This window comes from Coffea arabica, chromosome 3c (genome assembly GCF_036785885.1).
Source record: "Coffea arabica cultivar ET-39 chromosome 3c, Coffea Arabica ET-39 HiFi, whole genome shotgun sequence".
NCBI classification, from domain to species: Eukaryota; Viridiplantae; Streptophyta; class Magnoliopsida; order Gentianales; family Rubiaceae; genus Coffea; species Coffea arabica.
Genome location: NC_092314.1, coordinates 11,244,663 through 11,261,739, shown reverse-complemented (window position 1 = coordinate 11,261,739; position 17,077 = coordinate 11,244,663). Strand labels below are relative to the sequence as shown.

The following is a 17,077-nucleotide window of genomic DNA, read 5'->3' as shown; positions in this document are numbered from 1 at the left end:
TGTATATTTCTTATCCCTATTTACGAAACATGACATTTAGACTTGCATTTCATTTAACAAAAATTAGAAATAAATTAGTTCATTTGCTTGATTAGGTTAGGGAGCACCCTTTTAATATGGGAAATGAACGAGTATGGTTATTTAGTTTTAGTACGCTCGTACCTCCTCTACAAAAAGGAAAATCAAGTCACGAATCTTAGTTCCCCGTACCCGTTATGTTGCATTCCTTTCTTTTAGGTCATGTATATTTATATATTATAATCTTTTCTTTTTTTCAAGTTTCATCTTTTGCATATTCGTGACCTCTTCAAAAAGTCACTTTTGAGCGTCACAATTAATGCGATTAACACCAAATAAATTTCGAAGAGATATTTCAACTCCTAATACCCTCCTAGATTTAGGTTTTGCATCCATGTAAAAACATCCCAATGTGATAAGTCTATAGGTTAGATTAGGAAAATTTTTGACTAAATCTCGCAACTAACCTTGGTTAGATTGAAAGAGTGTTTCAGATTTTATTCTTGCCTTCCCTTTTTTCAACCGTGACTCCCAAACCATTTCCTCTTATTTTTCGAAAACTTGGAGTCGTCTAAGAAGGGTTTTATCTATTTTTTATTTTTAGGTGACTTAGTACACCTAAACTCGATACCAAATGGCGACTCCTATTTTTTCTTATAAACCCTTTTTAGACTATGATTTTGAGTCAAAATCCTCGCACTTTTTAAGTCCCATTTTAGACCCATTTTCTTTATTTATTTTTCTGAAATCAAGAAACTCATTTTTCACTTATTTTTTAATAAAAACTCATTTTGCAAGACCTGGATATTTTTTTTAAAAAAATGGGGCACGAACATTTGATTTAGAGAGTCCACTAGAGACTTTTTAAAGAGTCCGAGCATTTGATTTAGTCGATTCTTTTCTTTTTCTTACCCTTTTACATATCACACTGGAATGTTTTAGGTCGCATTTCCTTTTTATTTTTCTAACGTTTTTAGGATTATTGCATCTCACACGTGTAACCATTTATCAATACCCGTATATGTGATGAATAATTTGTTTGTTTACTTTCAATTATTTATGTTTATATATACTTGTATCGTACTTGCATCTTGGGTGGTAGAAATATCACTTTAGAGCCTTCACGCGTGTTTTAATGATAATCTCTCCGCTCAAAAGGAAGTATCTCATATGTGCATGCGTTGCTTTTACCTTATTTTATTTTTCTCATGGGCGCCATCCCACATTTTCTTGTAGGATTAAGATCGATTTCCTTAAGTAGGTAGATAGTGTGCTATGCACCCATAACGATGTCTAAGGGATCACTCAAGCCACCAACCGAAGGTCTTGGGATTGATGACCCTTCGCCTCTTAATCTGAAGGTTTGGGAGTCTGAAATCTTATCGAGTCTAGATACATTAATAAGCCAAATCTCATGCATCCATATTAGAAATTATCTAGAATAGAATCAACCTTATCCAATTAAAAATACTAAACACGAGGGGAGAGATTTCACCCCTCTTTCTTTACTTTCCATTCTCGTATCATTTATTATCCCAACGTGCTATGTGTTATTTGTTGAACTAATCTCTCCTTATTTTATCTTTTTCTACATACACAAACCTTAGAAATAAGAGTCCTGATATGGTACTCGTTTAGGACAAGACCGCCTTTTATAACAAGCACGTTTAAATTTTAGTTGATTGCATTAATAATGCACATATGTATTGCATATCATTTTAGGTTTACCTCGATATTTAAATGAGGCACTTTTAGGTCATATTTTAATTGTTGCATTGTATGTTCAATACGCTTTAATAAATTGTCATCGTGCATTAACCATAGAAAGAATGCCGTATAGGGAATCCCACATTAGGAATAAGCTATTCGTGTCTCGGATATATAGTCCAATGAGACTTGCATATTTACAATTTTGTATTACCTAAGGGATAAAATCTCGAGGTAAGGTACTAAAAGTGAAATTTCTCCTCAAATGGCTCCTTGCAGAATGCTGAACCAAATACCTCGAGAACTAACATACTGGAAAAATAACATGACACAAGAGGTGAAAAGACTATTCAAGTATGTGGGGTATTTACCGAGTCTCCTAAACATAACCCCAAACGTTACGATCATTCAAGGTTTGCTTGAGTATTGGGATCCAGAAGGTTCTATTTTTCGATTTGGTGAATGTGAACTAACACCGACTTTAGAAAAAATAGAAAGACTATTGCAAGTACTTGGAAAAGATTACCCTATGATATATCTAACTAGTGGAACAAGAGAACAGTTTTATAGGTTTTTGGGATTAAGGCAAGTTAGCATGAACCAATACCCGGATGCAAAATCGTGTCCATTAGAGTTTCTGTGTAAACGATTTGGACAAAGAGGATCTTATGAACAGTACCGAACCGATTTTTTCATAAGTAAAGAATAATGGGAAGAAAAGCGAGTGCAAGAGTTTGGATTAGTTTTGGTCAATCTATTGTTGTTCTCGCAGAAGCATGGAAAGATCACATTTTTTACTATCAACAAGGTTCATAGTCTATTTTTAGGAATTAATGGAAGGACCCCTACCTTGATACCTATTATCATTGCCGACATCTTCACGGTCGCTATTGAATGTCAAAAGAAGAGAGGTTTCTTCTATGGGTCAAATTTGATACTTCAAATGTGGGCAATGGAGCATCTAGCGAAGATGACGCTTAACCCCTTGGGATCTTGTCTTCCCACAGAGAATTGGATCAAATCACACCGAAAAAGGGTCAAAAAGTATTACCAAATTGCATCACTGAGTCAGTTTATTCAAGAGTTTGATAACTTGACACCCGATAAGATACAATGGATTTTGGATTGAATAAAAGTTAGAGATCCGATTTTCACGACTACCCAACACAGTTTTATCCCCTTAGCAAGCACCAATGGATTGGTCGCATATATTTTGCAACTAGTCATGAGGCAATTTGGATATCAACAAAGAATTTCGATGATACAAGAAATTGGAAATATCAGATTCAACACAGTTGCTGAGAGTCGGAGCGTGGTATTGGAAGTTTAGGGAATCTTCGTAGTTTAGAGAAAGTGCACTTGGATCAAGTAAACAAATTGGAACCTAAGATCACTTTAGAATATAACGAGTGGATCAAACTGACAGTCGAACAAGCAAGAGAAATGTCACAGTCTACTCCCGCTAGCCCTGAAGTGCAGATAGACAAGCTAAAGAAAGAGTTCGAGAATTATCAATTTCAGCTTATAGTGGCCGACCATGCCTTGGAAAACGCCCAATCACAATTAAAGAGAGAAACAGGGAAAACTGAAAAGTTAGAGAGAGAACTGGATGCATTTGACAAAATTTAAAAAGAAATTCGAAAGTTTAGTATAAAGAGTTCTAAGAAGTCTCAATGTACTAGTTTACCAAGGCATAGAGATTTTGTAAAAATAGTTAGCTGAACCATCAATAAAACTGTAAAAAATAATTAAACTTTTCAGTATTTAATGAAGATTTCTACTTTGATTTCTACATTCACTTATAAGTTTGAAATTGAGATTTTACCCCGAAAGTATTGCATCATGTTGGGCCGACCCTTAGTGTAAAAAGAGCTCCCACATAGGACATGCATCCGAATTATCTAAATATCTACTAACTCATGTCTTTTTCCTTTTTTTTCTTGAATAAATTACAGCAATTTGATACAAAATCCATTCTTGAGCCGATTTCTTTCCTATACTATTAGGTATTTTTCAAAATAGCTACCCGTAGAAATCTCATCATTATGCGGTCCCGCAGTCGAGTCTTGAAAAATTGAAAAATCATGAGTACTTATCTAGAATTATCAGAAAGGTCTGCATTAATCCCATCTTCAAACGTTGCAAATCTGAGGGCCCAGTTATGTGAAATGTTGAATATTTCAATGAATTGAGTGCGAAAATGGCGGCACAGAGGCACATGATCGACCAACTGATCTCAAACAACAATGGCGGTGTTCAAAACAATCAAGTACCCGTTGAAGATAACCAACACGAGTTAGAAAATCCACCACCCCACATGTCACATCATCCAACTACTTTTATTCCACCTTTCACAAGTCCGACTGAGGGCACTTTTACATATCCCAACCCCAGTTTATCACACAGCTACCCAAGCAACATCTTTGTCAATCCGATTAGCCACCAGATTCCTCAAAACTATCTACAAATCAACATGAACATTCCCTTTAACCCTCAAGGACCCTATCACCCCACCACAGAGCCTTTCATGTTGGACACCGTCTTTCAAACAAAAGCAGAAATGGGTGATCCCTCCGCTCCGATTGACAAAAATCTATTAAAAAGATTGGATCGATTCGATGAATTTATGAAGAAAAGTCAAGGTTTGAACAAGCACGGGGGTTTGGACTATGATGAACTCTGCCTCTTCCTGGACATGCAAATGCCCATGCGTTTTAAAACTCCCAAATTTAGAAAATATGATGGCACTGAAAATCCAAAAATACATCTTTGTATGTTTGCAAACAAACTAGAAAAATTGGTAGATGACGAGAACTTATCTTTACGTCTGTTTCCTAAAAGCTTGGAGGGTGATGCTTTGGATTGGTACTCTAATTTGAAACCTGAAGAGATGAAGACTTGGTTAGACCTGTCTACGGCTTTCGTGAGGCAGTATGAGTACAATTACGAACTTGCACCAACGAGAACCACGCTTGAGGGGGCTAAGAAGAATCCGTCGGAGGATCATAAGATGTATGCCAAGCGTTGGAGGAAACTAGCTGCTAAAGTGGAACCCCCTATGACCGAGGATGAAATTGTTCGAATATTTATCAAAACTCATGACCCACCTTATTTTGAGGAAATTTTTTGAATGACTGGATGCTCATTTGCATGTATTGTAAACAAGTTAGAAGAATTTGACTAATTCGTCAAAGCAGGAAAGATAGTCAACGTGTCGACTTTGAAAATGCAACTAAAAACTTTGCAATGTCAGAGTAGTAGTAGCAAGAAACCTCAATTCAAGAAGAAGGAAAGAGAGAATGCTTTCGTCTAGGATCAGAGGCCTCCGACTTGATCCAGATTTCAGAACCGACCCACCTATTCATCTCCCTACTCGTATTACCCAAACTCCCGTCCTGTCTATCACACTACTGTTAACCAACCCCGTCCCCGACCTAACTACATAAACATACTTGTACCACCTTTTCAAATTTCTTAATCAAGTTTGCAAACTCGATCTCGACTTTCTTTTAATCCAAGACCAGTTCAACCAAATAACCAAACCTATAACTATCATCAAACCAATAAAACCCAAAATCAAAATCATATTGAACCTTCACCAACTTGAACCGACCTCTCAACCAATTATACGAGCAACTTAAGGCTGCTGGTAAAATTGGCGTGATTCTTCCCAAAACCTACTCTAGGGGCATCCCTATTTATGATACTCAAGCCATTTGTGCATATCATTCTGAAAGTCCTGGACACTCTACTGTCAATTGTTGGGCATTAAAGTATAAAATTCAAAACATGATTGATGCTGAAGATATAGTTTTGAGAAGAAGAGGTGAGTCAGAGTCAAATGTTAGTAAAAATCCATTTCCTGAACACAAAGGCATTATAGGGGCCATTACCACTAACGAGGAGTTTGAAGAGACTGCCCAATACATCGTGGATGAGAATGAAGTAATTGGAGTAGTTGAAAAACCTTTTGTGCTAGAGGAAGAACCATTGAAAAATAACGAAGAGCCTTTTGTGTTGGATTTATCGGAACCTGTGGTGCTCGAATTTCCTGAACAATAACCTATATATAACTTGCAAGAAGTACCATGGGACTATAGTGAGCTTGCTCTACTGATCAGGGATGTTGAGGTGCCTAAAGAGAAGGGGGTTATTGTTGCCAAACTTGGGAAGATCGTAGAGTAGAACCCTATGCTATTTAAGTCGTCCGTGACCGAAAAAGATGCGTTAAATTTTCTTAAAATGCTGAAAAGGAATGAGTACAAGATCATGGAGAAATTGGATGAAACGCCTGCCTAGATATCCATTTTAGACCTACTGTTAACCTCTAAATTGCATAGAGAGGCACTACTTAAGGTTCTGGGTGAGGCTCGGATACCAAAGAATATCCTAACTGACAAGTTCGCACACGTTGTGAAAAATGTTCTAGCTGTTAATCACATAAGTTTTTCTAATGATGACTTGACTTCCGAATAAATTGGGCATAATAAGTTGTTGTATATCTCAGTGCGCTGTAATGGAAAGCTACTACTTAGAATTTTGATAGAAAACGAATCTGCCTTAAACATCTGCCCACGGAGCACTTTCGTGAAACTCGGACTTTTGGATGTTAGATTGCGGACATTTGCAATGATAATAAGAGGATTTGACAGAGGTAGAAGGGAGCCAATGGGCGAAGTTGATTTGGTACTGAAGATGAGACCCGTCCAATTTCAAACAGTTTGCCAAGTCATGGATTTCTCGAGCATTTACAACGTGTTAGTTAGACGACCTTGGATTCACACTTCTGGTTTCGTTTTGTCTTCTCTCCATTAGAAAGTAAAGTTCATTGTCAATGATCAACTTATCACTATGTTTGCTGAGGATGATTGCACCATTATTGTTAATTCTATATCAAAGGAGGAGAATAGTAGAAAAATTTTGGTCTCCCCCAATCATGTAGCTGATATTGTATCTGTAAATTGGATGTCTAAGGAAAATTCGTTAACAGAGATGAGTCTTCCAGAAGCTAGTGTAATGATGGCTAAGGAGATGATACGAGGGGGTTTGAATTTGGCAAAGGTTTGGGATGAAATTTGCTAGGTATCCTGGAGCTTATAGAGCTTTTTGTAAAGAAGGACACATTCGGATTGGGATTTCAACCGACTACCAAAGACAAGAAAGAAATGCAAGCTCGTAAGAAGGCGAAGAAGGAAGGCAAGCAGACCGCCATGAGTATCTCACCATTGCACTGCACCTTTCCTCGATCATCTGCAATAATTTTGTTAGAATTGGAAAATGAGGGTCCGACTGAAGAGATTGAAACAAGCCTATCTCAACTGTTTGTCAGAGTTACCTACGAGGAAGAGCCGTTGACAGAAATGGAGTTTCCAGCCATCTCTGAAGGAGCCATGCAAAACTGGACTGCCGATTACCTTCCCTCTCGAAGGAAATTTCGGTAACTTAAGGGGATTGTCCTTGATCGAAATCTATCACAAAAATTGCTGTGTTTTAATTATTTGTTTTCTTTCAGTGTCATGTTAATACGCGTTTTAGATGAAAATTTCACTCCCACTGTACAGTTCCCATGGAAATGTGTTTATTTCAACTAATATCATATCTTATTTTTGCAAAGTACTTGTCTTTTGTTCTTTAATTGAATGAAAAGTGTTTGTTCATATTCATTATTTCTTACTTGCTTATTGTGCATGTCTACTCTGTTTTCAAGTGGCCAAAAATAAAATCATTTGACCCTTTGAATATCACCATTCTAGAAGTCGAAGATTGCAAATTTGATATTTCTCACGAATTTGAAATTATGAAATTCAAAATGAGAGTGATAGCGAGAAGGAATCTGAGTCTATTTCAAAAATTCTTGAATAATATGAGGAGAAACCCAAACCGAATTTAGAAGAGACAAATATTACTAACATTGGCACTAAGACGGAGGTTAAAAAAATCAAAATCAGTGTGCACCTGAATAAGGAACGAAGAAAAGAGATGATTAAATTCTTAATCATGTTTCAAGATGTGTTTGCATATTCGTATGACGATATGTCTGGAATTTTAACAGACATAGTGGTTTACAGATTACCGATCAATCCAAATTTTTCGCTAATAAAGCAAGAATCGGACAAATTTAACGCAGATATAAGTCTCAAAATCAAGGAACAGATCGAGAAGCAGCTCAATGCCAGAATCATCATTGTGTCTCATTACCCATTTCGGTTTCAAATCCCGTATCCATTCCGAAGAAAAGTGGAGAAGTGTGAGTATATATCGATTACAAGGATCTCAACAAAGCTAGTCCGAAAAATGATTTTTCGTTGCCAAACATTCACATTCTTCTGGTCAACACAGCGGGACATGAAATTAAATCTTTCGGTGACTGTTTCGCTAGGTATCACCAGATTTTGAGGGTTGAAGAAGATAGAGAGAAAACTACTTTCATTACTTCGTCGGAAACTTTTTGCTATCGAATAATGCCATTTGGATTGAAAAATGCTGAAACTACCTATCAACGGACCATGACCACTTTGTTTCACGACATGATTCATAAAGAAGTGGAAGTCAATGTGGATGATATTATCATTAAATCCAAGAAAGTTGAGAATCATCTGATTGACTTAAAGAAATTATTCGAAAAACTAAGGAAGTACAACTTAAAACTAAACCCTGTCAAGTGTGCTTTTAGAGCTCTTGCCGGTAAACTGTTGGGGTTCGTTGTCAGTAAAAAGGGAATCGAAATCGATTAAACAAAAATCAAAGTAATTCGAGAGATGCCTATACCGAAAACTCAGACGGACGTGGAGAGCTTTTTGGAGAAGATCAATTTTATCGACAGATTTATTGCTCAGTTAACAGCTACATCTGAGCCTTTATTCAAGTTATTGAAGAAGAATGCGCCAATGCACTGGAACAAAGAATGTCAGCAAATTTTCGATAAGATCAAGAATTATCTGTTGAACCCTCCGATCTTAGTGCCACCCATACCTGATCGACCTTTGATAATGTATTTTTCTGTACCGGATGAGACTATGGGATGCATATTGGGACAACATTATAACTCGAAAAAGAAGAAGCAAGACATCTATTACCTCAATAAGAAGTTCACAGCGTATGAGGCCAATGATTCATTTCTTAAGAGGAGTTGATGTGCTTTGGTTTGGGCCGCTCAGAAATTGAGGCATTACTTACTCAGTCATACTACATACATTATTTTCCGCTCCGACCCTCTAAAATATTTATTGGGAAAGCCTATGCCGACGGGACGTATGGCGAAATGGCAGATGATTCTTTCAGAGTTCGATATCATTTTCACTGCGCAGAAAGCAATAAACTATAGCAGATCATTTGACCGAGAATCCAAGAAAAGATGATTACCAGCCATTGCATATTTATTTTTCTGACAGGAGATCTTATTTATTGGCACATCCGAAGACATGAATGAGCAATACCTTGAGTGAAGATTATTTGATGGCGTTTCGAATTCTTTTAGGGCAGGAATCGGAGCTGTTTTGGTGTCACCTGAGGAAAACCACTATCCCGCTACTACTAAGTTACGATTTTCTTGTACTAACAATATGGTTGAGTATGAAGCTTTCATTTTTAGGCTGAAAATGGCATTGAAAATGGAGATAAAGAATTTGATCGCGTTCAATGATTCTGATTTACTGGTGCATCAAACGCTCAAACAGTAGGTGACTCGAGACTCAAAAATTATGCCGTATCATTGCAGTTTGCTCAGTTTGGCCAAAAGTTCCGAAACTTGGATTTCAGGCATATCTCTTGCACTCGCAATGTCTTCGCGGACGCAATGGCTACTTTATCTTCAATGATTCGACATCCAGATGAGTTAATGATCGAGCCCATTCAAATTCAATTTCATGATAAACCTGCACACTGTTTGGTTGTGGGGGAGACATCTGATGATTGTCCATGGTATAGCGATATCAAGAAATTCATAAAGACAGGGTCTTATCCTTCGAACATCGATTCACCTACCAAGAGTTTCTTACGCAGAATGTCGTCAAAATTTTGCTTAAGCGGAGAGCTGTTATACAAGAAGACATCAGATTTGGGCTTCCTTAAGTGCATCGATAGAGAAGAAATTGATTATATGATGAAAGAAATGCACAGCGAAGTATACGGATCCGACATGAACGGACACTTATTGGCTAAGAAAATCATGAGAACTGGTATTTTTGACTCACCATGGAGAATGACTGTGTAGATTTTGTTAGAAGATGCATGAAGTGTCAACTGCATGCCGATATTATACATGCTCCTCCTGCCGAACTGCATAGTATGACTGCTCCTTGGTCATGCTCAATGTGGAGAATGGACGTGATTGGAACCATTGATCCCTCTGTCTTGAACGAGCACCGGTTCATCATCGTAGTAATCGAATATTTCACCAAATGGGTCGAAGCAGTATCCTACAAGAATGTAACTAAGAAAGTAGTAGCCAATTTTCTGAGAGACTACATTATCTGTCATTTTGGGGTACCAGAGAAATTGATAACTGATAATGTCAGAAACCTCAAATAATGACATGGTAGATAGATTATGCAAATAGTTCAACATTAAACATCGAAATTCTGCTGTCTACAGACCTCAAATGAATGGAGTTGTAGAGGCCGCAAACAGAAATTTGAAGAAAATCATTCGCAAGATCACGGAAAGACACTGTGATTGGCATGAAAATTTGCCATACGCATTAATGACTTATCGGACTGTAATTAGAACTTCTACTGGGGCAACGCCTTATTCTCTTATGTATGGGATGGAAGCCGCACTACCTGCAGAGATTGAGATCCCCTCCTTGCTCATGTTAATAGAAGCTCAGCTGGAGGAAACTAAACGGATCAAACAGAGATACGAACAGTTGTCTTCAGTGAAAACCCGAAAAGGCGCTAAGGTAATGATTCTTGAATTATCAATCAAGTCAAGAATGGAAAACTGAGATTCGACTACTGAAAAGCTGGTGACTAGGTTCGTTTGGATTTCTCCTCATGTTAGGGTTCTTCTGGCAATACTAAATTTCAGAAATGTGGTATCCGAGAGAGTCAAATGCGACATTTTTTCTCATCATAGAAGATCCACTCAAGTTGTATCTGAGTCTCCAAGTTTGTTTTCATAAACTTAATAAGAGTTGTTTTCTCATTAAAAATCATTATATTATATTCTTGTGTCATTGCATGAACTAATTTTGTCCAAGAATTTTATTTTTCGTATAATTAAACCAAGAAACAACCCCTATGATTTATCGCAATTAATGCGCAAGCGTATTTCTCATGATCTCAACACCATTGACTGAGTATAGGTACTAACAGATCAAGAAAGAGACATACAAAATTTCTAAACCAGACAATTTCTTGATGCTAAAAGACTTGCGTTTACAAGGTTCTCAAGACTCAAGGGACCGCATGGTGGTGGCATTATGTGTCGTCGCGATTATTTTGTTCTCTTTGCAGATTGAATTACGCACGCCTTCTCGAAGAGACGGAAAACAACAATTATTCAAATCCGATCTACATTGGGGCAATTTTTATTATAAAGGTGATATCTGATCACTTGAGTAAGTCTAATAATATTTTAAAAAAATAATAAAAATCACTCCACATCTTTTGATTCAAATACATTTTCATGCGAACATTTGTTTTGACGGGTTTGGATTTTATCCCACCGACCGTTTTTATTTTGTTGGATTTAAATTTTATCCCACCAACCACGGTAGACTTGGATTTTATCCCACCGATCGTTTTTATTTTGTTTGATTTGGATTTTAACCACGGCGGGATTGGATTTTATCCCACCAACTTTTTTTATTTTGTTGGGTTTGAGTTTTATCTCACCAAACTCGGCGGATTTGGATTTTATCCCACCGACTATTTTTATTTTATTGAGTTTGAATTTTATCCCACCAATCTCGCTGGGTTTAAATTTTATCTCACCGATCATTTTTATTTTGTCGGGTTTGAGTTTTATCTCACCGACGATTTTTATTTTGTTGGGTTTAGATTTTATCCCACCAATCTCAGCGGACTTGAATTTTATCCCATCGATCGTTTTTATTTTATTGGGTTTGGATTTTATCTCACCAATTTCGACGGGTTTCGATTTTATCCCAATGACAATTTTTATTTTTTGTTAGACTTGTGTTTTATCCCACCAATTACGGCGAATTTTGATTTTATCCCACCGATCATTTTATTTTATCGAGTGTAGGTTTTATCCCACCGACCATTTTTATTTTGTTGGGTTTGAATTTTATCCCATCAATCTCGGCGGGTTTGAGTTTTATCCCACTGACCGTTTTTATTTTTGTTGGATTTGAGTTTTATCCCACCAACTATGGTGGATTTGGGTTTTATCCCACCAATTTCGATGGGTTTGGGTTTATTCCACCGATTATTTTTATTTTGTTGGGTTTGAATTTTATCCCATCAATTTCGATGAGTTTGATTTTTATCCCACCGACCGTTTTATTTTTTATTTTTAAGTTTAGATTTTGTTATCCATTAGATTTATCTAGTTATTTATATTACAGTTGAGCTAGACGGACAGATAAATAATTTGGTGTCTACATCCTTATCTTGACTTTCTGCAAAATTCAGATAAAAAGAAGTAAACTGTAGACATCAAAATTTTATCAAAAATTTTTTTTTACCATTTTTTAAATATATTTTTTAATTTAATTTAATTTAACTTTATTTTCTTCATTTTTCATTATTATTTAGTTGTTTTTGTTGTAAATCTTACTTTAGTTTATTTCGTTCATTTTCTTAACAAAATCATCTTTTTCCAATTCATTTTAGAAAAATTAGGCAGAAAAGAAAATTAGAAAAAAAAAACAAGACAAGAAAAGAAATAACAAAAACAGTTTTCTGTAAAAAAAAAAAAACTTTTCCGCACGCAAGCACGCGCGCCATTTTCTTCTTCTTTCGTACAAGAATACAAAGCAGAAAGCCAATACAAGGAAGAAAGGTGCAGCGGCCATTTTGTCTAATTTCTATTCTTTTTTTTATTTTTTTCTTTCAATTTGAGCCCCTTAGTACAAATAGACACCTCACCCGTGGATCCTTATCAAGAAAAACAGCTGTAAAAACGGATCTAGGGGATCCAATTCAGCCACCAAAAATCAGCTCTATATCTACCATTGAAATGAGGGTTTTGGGAGCCGGGTTCCATATAAAAGCTGAGGAAAAACCATAGTTATTAAACCCGGCCCGGTCCGACAGTCGAACCGGTGAACCGGCCATTGGGCCGGGCCGAGTCTTAAATTAGATCGTTTGAGCTGCGGAACCGTTGACTAGTCAACGGCCCGGCGGTCGGACCGGGCTAACCCGGAAACCGGGCTGGGTTTGTCCATGGACCGTTTTTGGTGGAAAAATTTTATTGCCTTTGTCAAAGTTCGAACCTTGGACCTCCACCAATCACGAACGCATGCTTACCACTAGGCTGCTCCGAAATTTGTTAATAAAAGATCTTTATTATAATATATATATGTTTTTTCAATTCTATCTTTCTTTTCTCTAAAATAAATTTATTTGAAATCTTTTAATAAAAATTATTACCCTCCAAACTCTATAATTTATAAAATGAATTTAAAAAATAACACATTACATAATTCATTTCAAAGATAAATATTAATTTAATAATTTTTTACACTTAAAATTCATAAATAAGCTACATTATTATACTAAATATAGATAAAATTTTACACTTGAAGTTTGGTGTATTACTAAATAACTTTATATTTAATTGATTCTTATATGAATTAATTATTTTATAGCAAATTAAATTAAATGAGCTTTTACTATGGCATTATTTATTCCAATTTATATCATATATCTTATATCAAAAATTATGAAATATAATATTTAAATATATTTAGTGACCCACTGGTTCAACCACTTACCCACCGGTTGAACCAGTAACCCGTTGACCCACCCCCTTCGCCGGGTTCTTTCCCGGGTTGGGTTTAATAACTATGGGAAAAACACAGCAAAAGGAGAACAAGAAGAGAGTAGATAAGGGCGGTGATAGGTCATAATTTGTTGTTAAATTTATAATTATTCTCCCCCTGATTTTAGCCAAATGTTATTTTAATCGTCGGATTCTACTTATATTTGGTATTTTGTGCTTATTTCAGGAGAAAGAATGAAAAGTGCTTAAAATCAAATTTCAGAGAACTTCTTGATGAGTAGGTGTGCCCACGCCTAACTCCAGCCTTCTTGGCCGGACCTTCGGGATTATGTGCACGTGGAAAGCTTCCTAGAATGAGTGGAATAGCTGGCTTCAAACCAGGAAATCACAAGACTCGTCGGCCGCAGAGGTGTAGAGGATAAAAACTCTAATCCTACAAAGCTTCAAGGACTTGGAAGCTTACCTTTCTTCTCGGCGGCTATTGTGAGGGAATTGGCTAAAAAAAGCCAGAATCACGTGCAATCAAGAGTTAGTTTTTTTTGCTTTTGTTCTGGAGCCGTTTCCTTTCTTTTCGGCGACCAATAGAAACAAAGCCAGAATCAGGTATGAATTAGACTAGCTTGAGTTTCCTTTTTCTAGCGGTCAGACGTCTTCTTTTTCGGTGGGACAATTCCTATCTTTTTATTCTTACTCCTTAGCCGACTTTGGAGGGAGGAGAAAAACGATGAAAAAGCTTCGGTCAACCTTTTCTCAATTGCTTTGCACGGCTTGTTCTCCATTAATGGAGAACTAAGTTCTTATTTCTAGTCAATGGACAACTGAAGATTTGGTTCAACAATAACTGTGAGATCTAAATTATTTTAATTGTTTCCTTCATTTATTGGTATTTGCATGTTTTCTGCTTTAAATTGTTGTTATAACTATCGTGTGTGATTGAATAGATGCGCAATATTTAATTATTCACGTAGGCTATTTGCTAGTTAGAGGTAATTGAATCCGTAATTGTTCGTTATCTCTATCTCAGTAGTAACTGGCATAATTGGATTTATGTCAGGGAAACATACGATCTAACTTAAACAAACCCTCGTAGCGTGTTTGTTAGTTAGGATTGGGCCTTTCTAATTATTAATGCAATTTAGAAATTAAATCATATGGTCGTACCTAGGGTTGTTTTTGGGCTAGAGAAATAGTTAACAGTCGTACCTTGACTATCGAGAAATTAAGGAAAGGTTGGTTGTTTATCGCGTGGATGACAACTATAACTAATCTATTAATAAATGTGGAATTATCTGTGAATCGATGATCAGTGCATGAACCATTTCTGAAGTGTACTCTTGGCTAGAGTTTTCCCTTAATTATTTCTCTTAATCAATTATTTTCTGCAGTTAATTTATTTAGTTAGCATTCAATCCAAAACCCCCCATACTTTGGATTCTAAAAGAAACGAATTATCTCCAGTCCCTGTGGATTCGACCCTACTCACCGCTATATACAAAATCTGTATTTTTCTCGAGTAGGTATTTATTATTGTACAGGTTCGGCACCTGTCAGGCGGCAGAGAGGAAAAGAGAGGGAGAAAAGGAAGCAAAGAAAGAGAGAAAACAAGAGAAAAGAGGAAGAAAAAAGTGCAGAATTTTCTTTGCAAAAAATGTGAGTCAGGGTTGGTGATTTAGTTGCATTCCCCACCTGATTCCGATTTCCCTACAGCTTGTCGTGGGAAGATTTTTTTTTCTGAGAAATCTAAGTTGATCAAGGAGAAGATTTTGTGTTGGAATTTTTTAGAAAAAACCTCTGCAACATCTCCCAATCCGGGCTTGAACCTGCTACCTTCATCATTCTTAAAGTTTCTGCAGCAAAGTTCCTAGCTTCCAGATTTGAGCTTTGAATCCCACTTTTCTCAATTTCTCTGTGTGTAAACATCGAAGGTAACTCTTAATCTATCCTTTGCTTGCTGCAATCCACAAAGGAAAAATCTTTAACTCATCAAAAGAGAACCCTTTTCATATTATGCTTTCATGAGCTTATGGTGTGGGTTATATGGTTTTGCTGGGTCTGATGTATCTTGTGTGACTAAAAAAGGATAAGATTTGGAAGTTAATGTAAATACTTGTCCTTGATTATCTTTGCAAGCCTTGCAGTTCATAAGCAAAGGTATGTTTCGGGGTTTTATCTGGAGTCCATGAATGAGAGTTGTCTGCTTCTCTTTATGCATGAATCTGGAGTGGGGTAGCTTTGAGCCATTGAAACTTGTGTTTTTCTGTTTGAAAATTCTGTAAATAACGAAACTATACTAGACAAATACAGAGACTTTGAGGCATGAAAGCACTTTTCTTAAGGTGTTATTTGCCTCTATTAGACAAATTACCTCTAGGATACAACAAAGTCTAAGAACTATCAAAAATGAAAAGTAAAAGTGATTTAATTTTGTCGAAACCCCACTATTTAAAATAGTTGAAGCACCTGTCCAAAACTCCATCAGAGGATGCAATCCTTATCGAATAGACGTATGGGTAGTTAACCAATTTAACAGATATGTCTGCTAAAAAGAATAACCGCCATTAACCGCCATTAACAGATATGTGCCCAAGTGCCCTTGTCAAGATTTTATTGATATTGAAATAAGTTTCCCACCAAACTTTCCCTCCAAACTAATATCTTGGAACAAGTTTGTAAAGGAATAGGACAATGATTCATATATAGGCAACATGCACTTTATCCTCTTTCAATGTGGGACAATGGATTTCAACATACTCATTACAAACTATTACCAACATTTTCTTGTATTATTTGCTTTCGTTGTAAAAAGGAGGAGAACAATGCATGAGAATGGTTTGATTAGATTTTTTCTAGCTGCGTATATTTGCTACTCTTCGTTCCTTCCCTTTCGTTTCTTCTTTGGTCACAGAATTTGTTTCCTCTGACAAAGGTTGAGGAGCCAAGTGACGTTTGATGTTTTTTGCTAGGGAGTTGAGAAAGATTTTGACTTTGGGCTGTTCACTTAAAATCATGTTGTGATTTCTTCCCTTTTCATGGTACAATAACCGCTTGGATGGAAACCTAGGAAGTTGCAGAAGAACAGTGATGGAACCAGGATTTTTTTCTAGGGGAGTCAAAATTTTCTTAATATGCTATGTTTAAAATAATTTCCATACATTTAAATGTATGACATCTAAAAAAATCAAATATTAACTTTAATTATAAATATATATAAAATTGTAAAAAATTAGGGGAGACCAACTTTGTTTTATATAGATATTTACATACTATAAATTAAAATTTTCAAAACTTACATGGCCCCAAACTTGCATGAACAAATCTGAAACATTTGCATTTTAGCCCCTATTTTTAAAATAATCCTAATGTGGCCCGAAAATCTGAAACAATCGGTCAATTTTGCCCCGTTAAATTTTAATTTTCTTTAGCATGTTTTAATATTATTTTT

At 36.2% G+C, this 17,077-nt stretch overlaps 1 protein-coding gene across 1 annotated transcript; it reads left to right on the top strand.

Moving 5' to 3' along the window:
* Positions 1–8,483: 8,483 nt before the first annotated feature.
* LOC140037806 (uncharacterized) lies at positions 8,484–9,937 on the top strand. Its single transcript, XM_072082935.1, has 3 exons — positions 8,484–8,821; positions 9,317–9,380; positions 9,443–9,937. Exons 1-3 carry the CDS (start codon positions 8,484–8,486, stop codon positions 9,935–9,937), a joined length of 897 nt encoding a protein of 298 aa, XP_071939036.1.
* Positions 9,938–17,077: the final 7,140 nt, after the last annotated feature.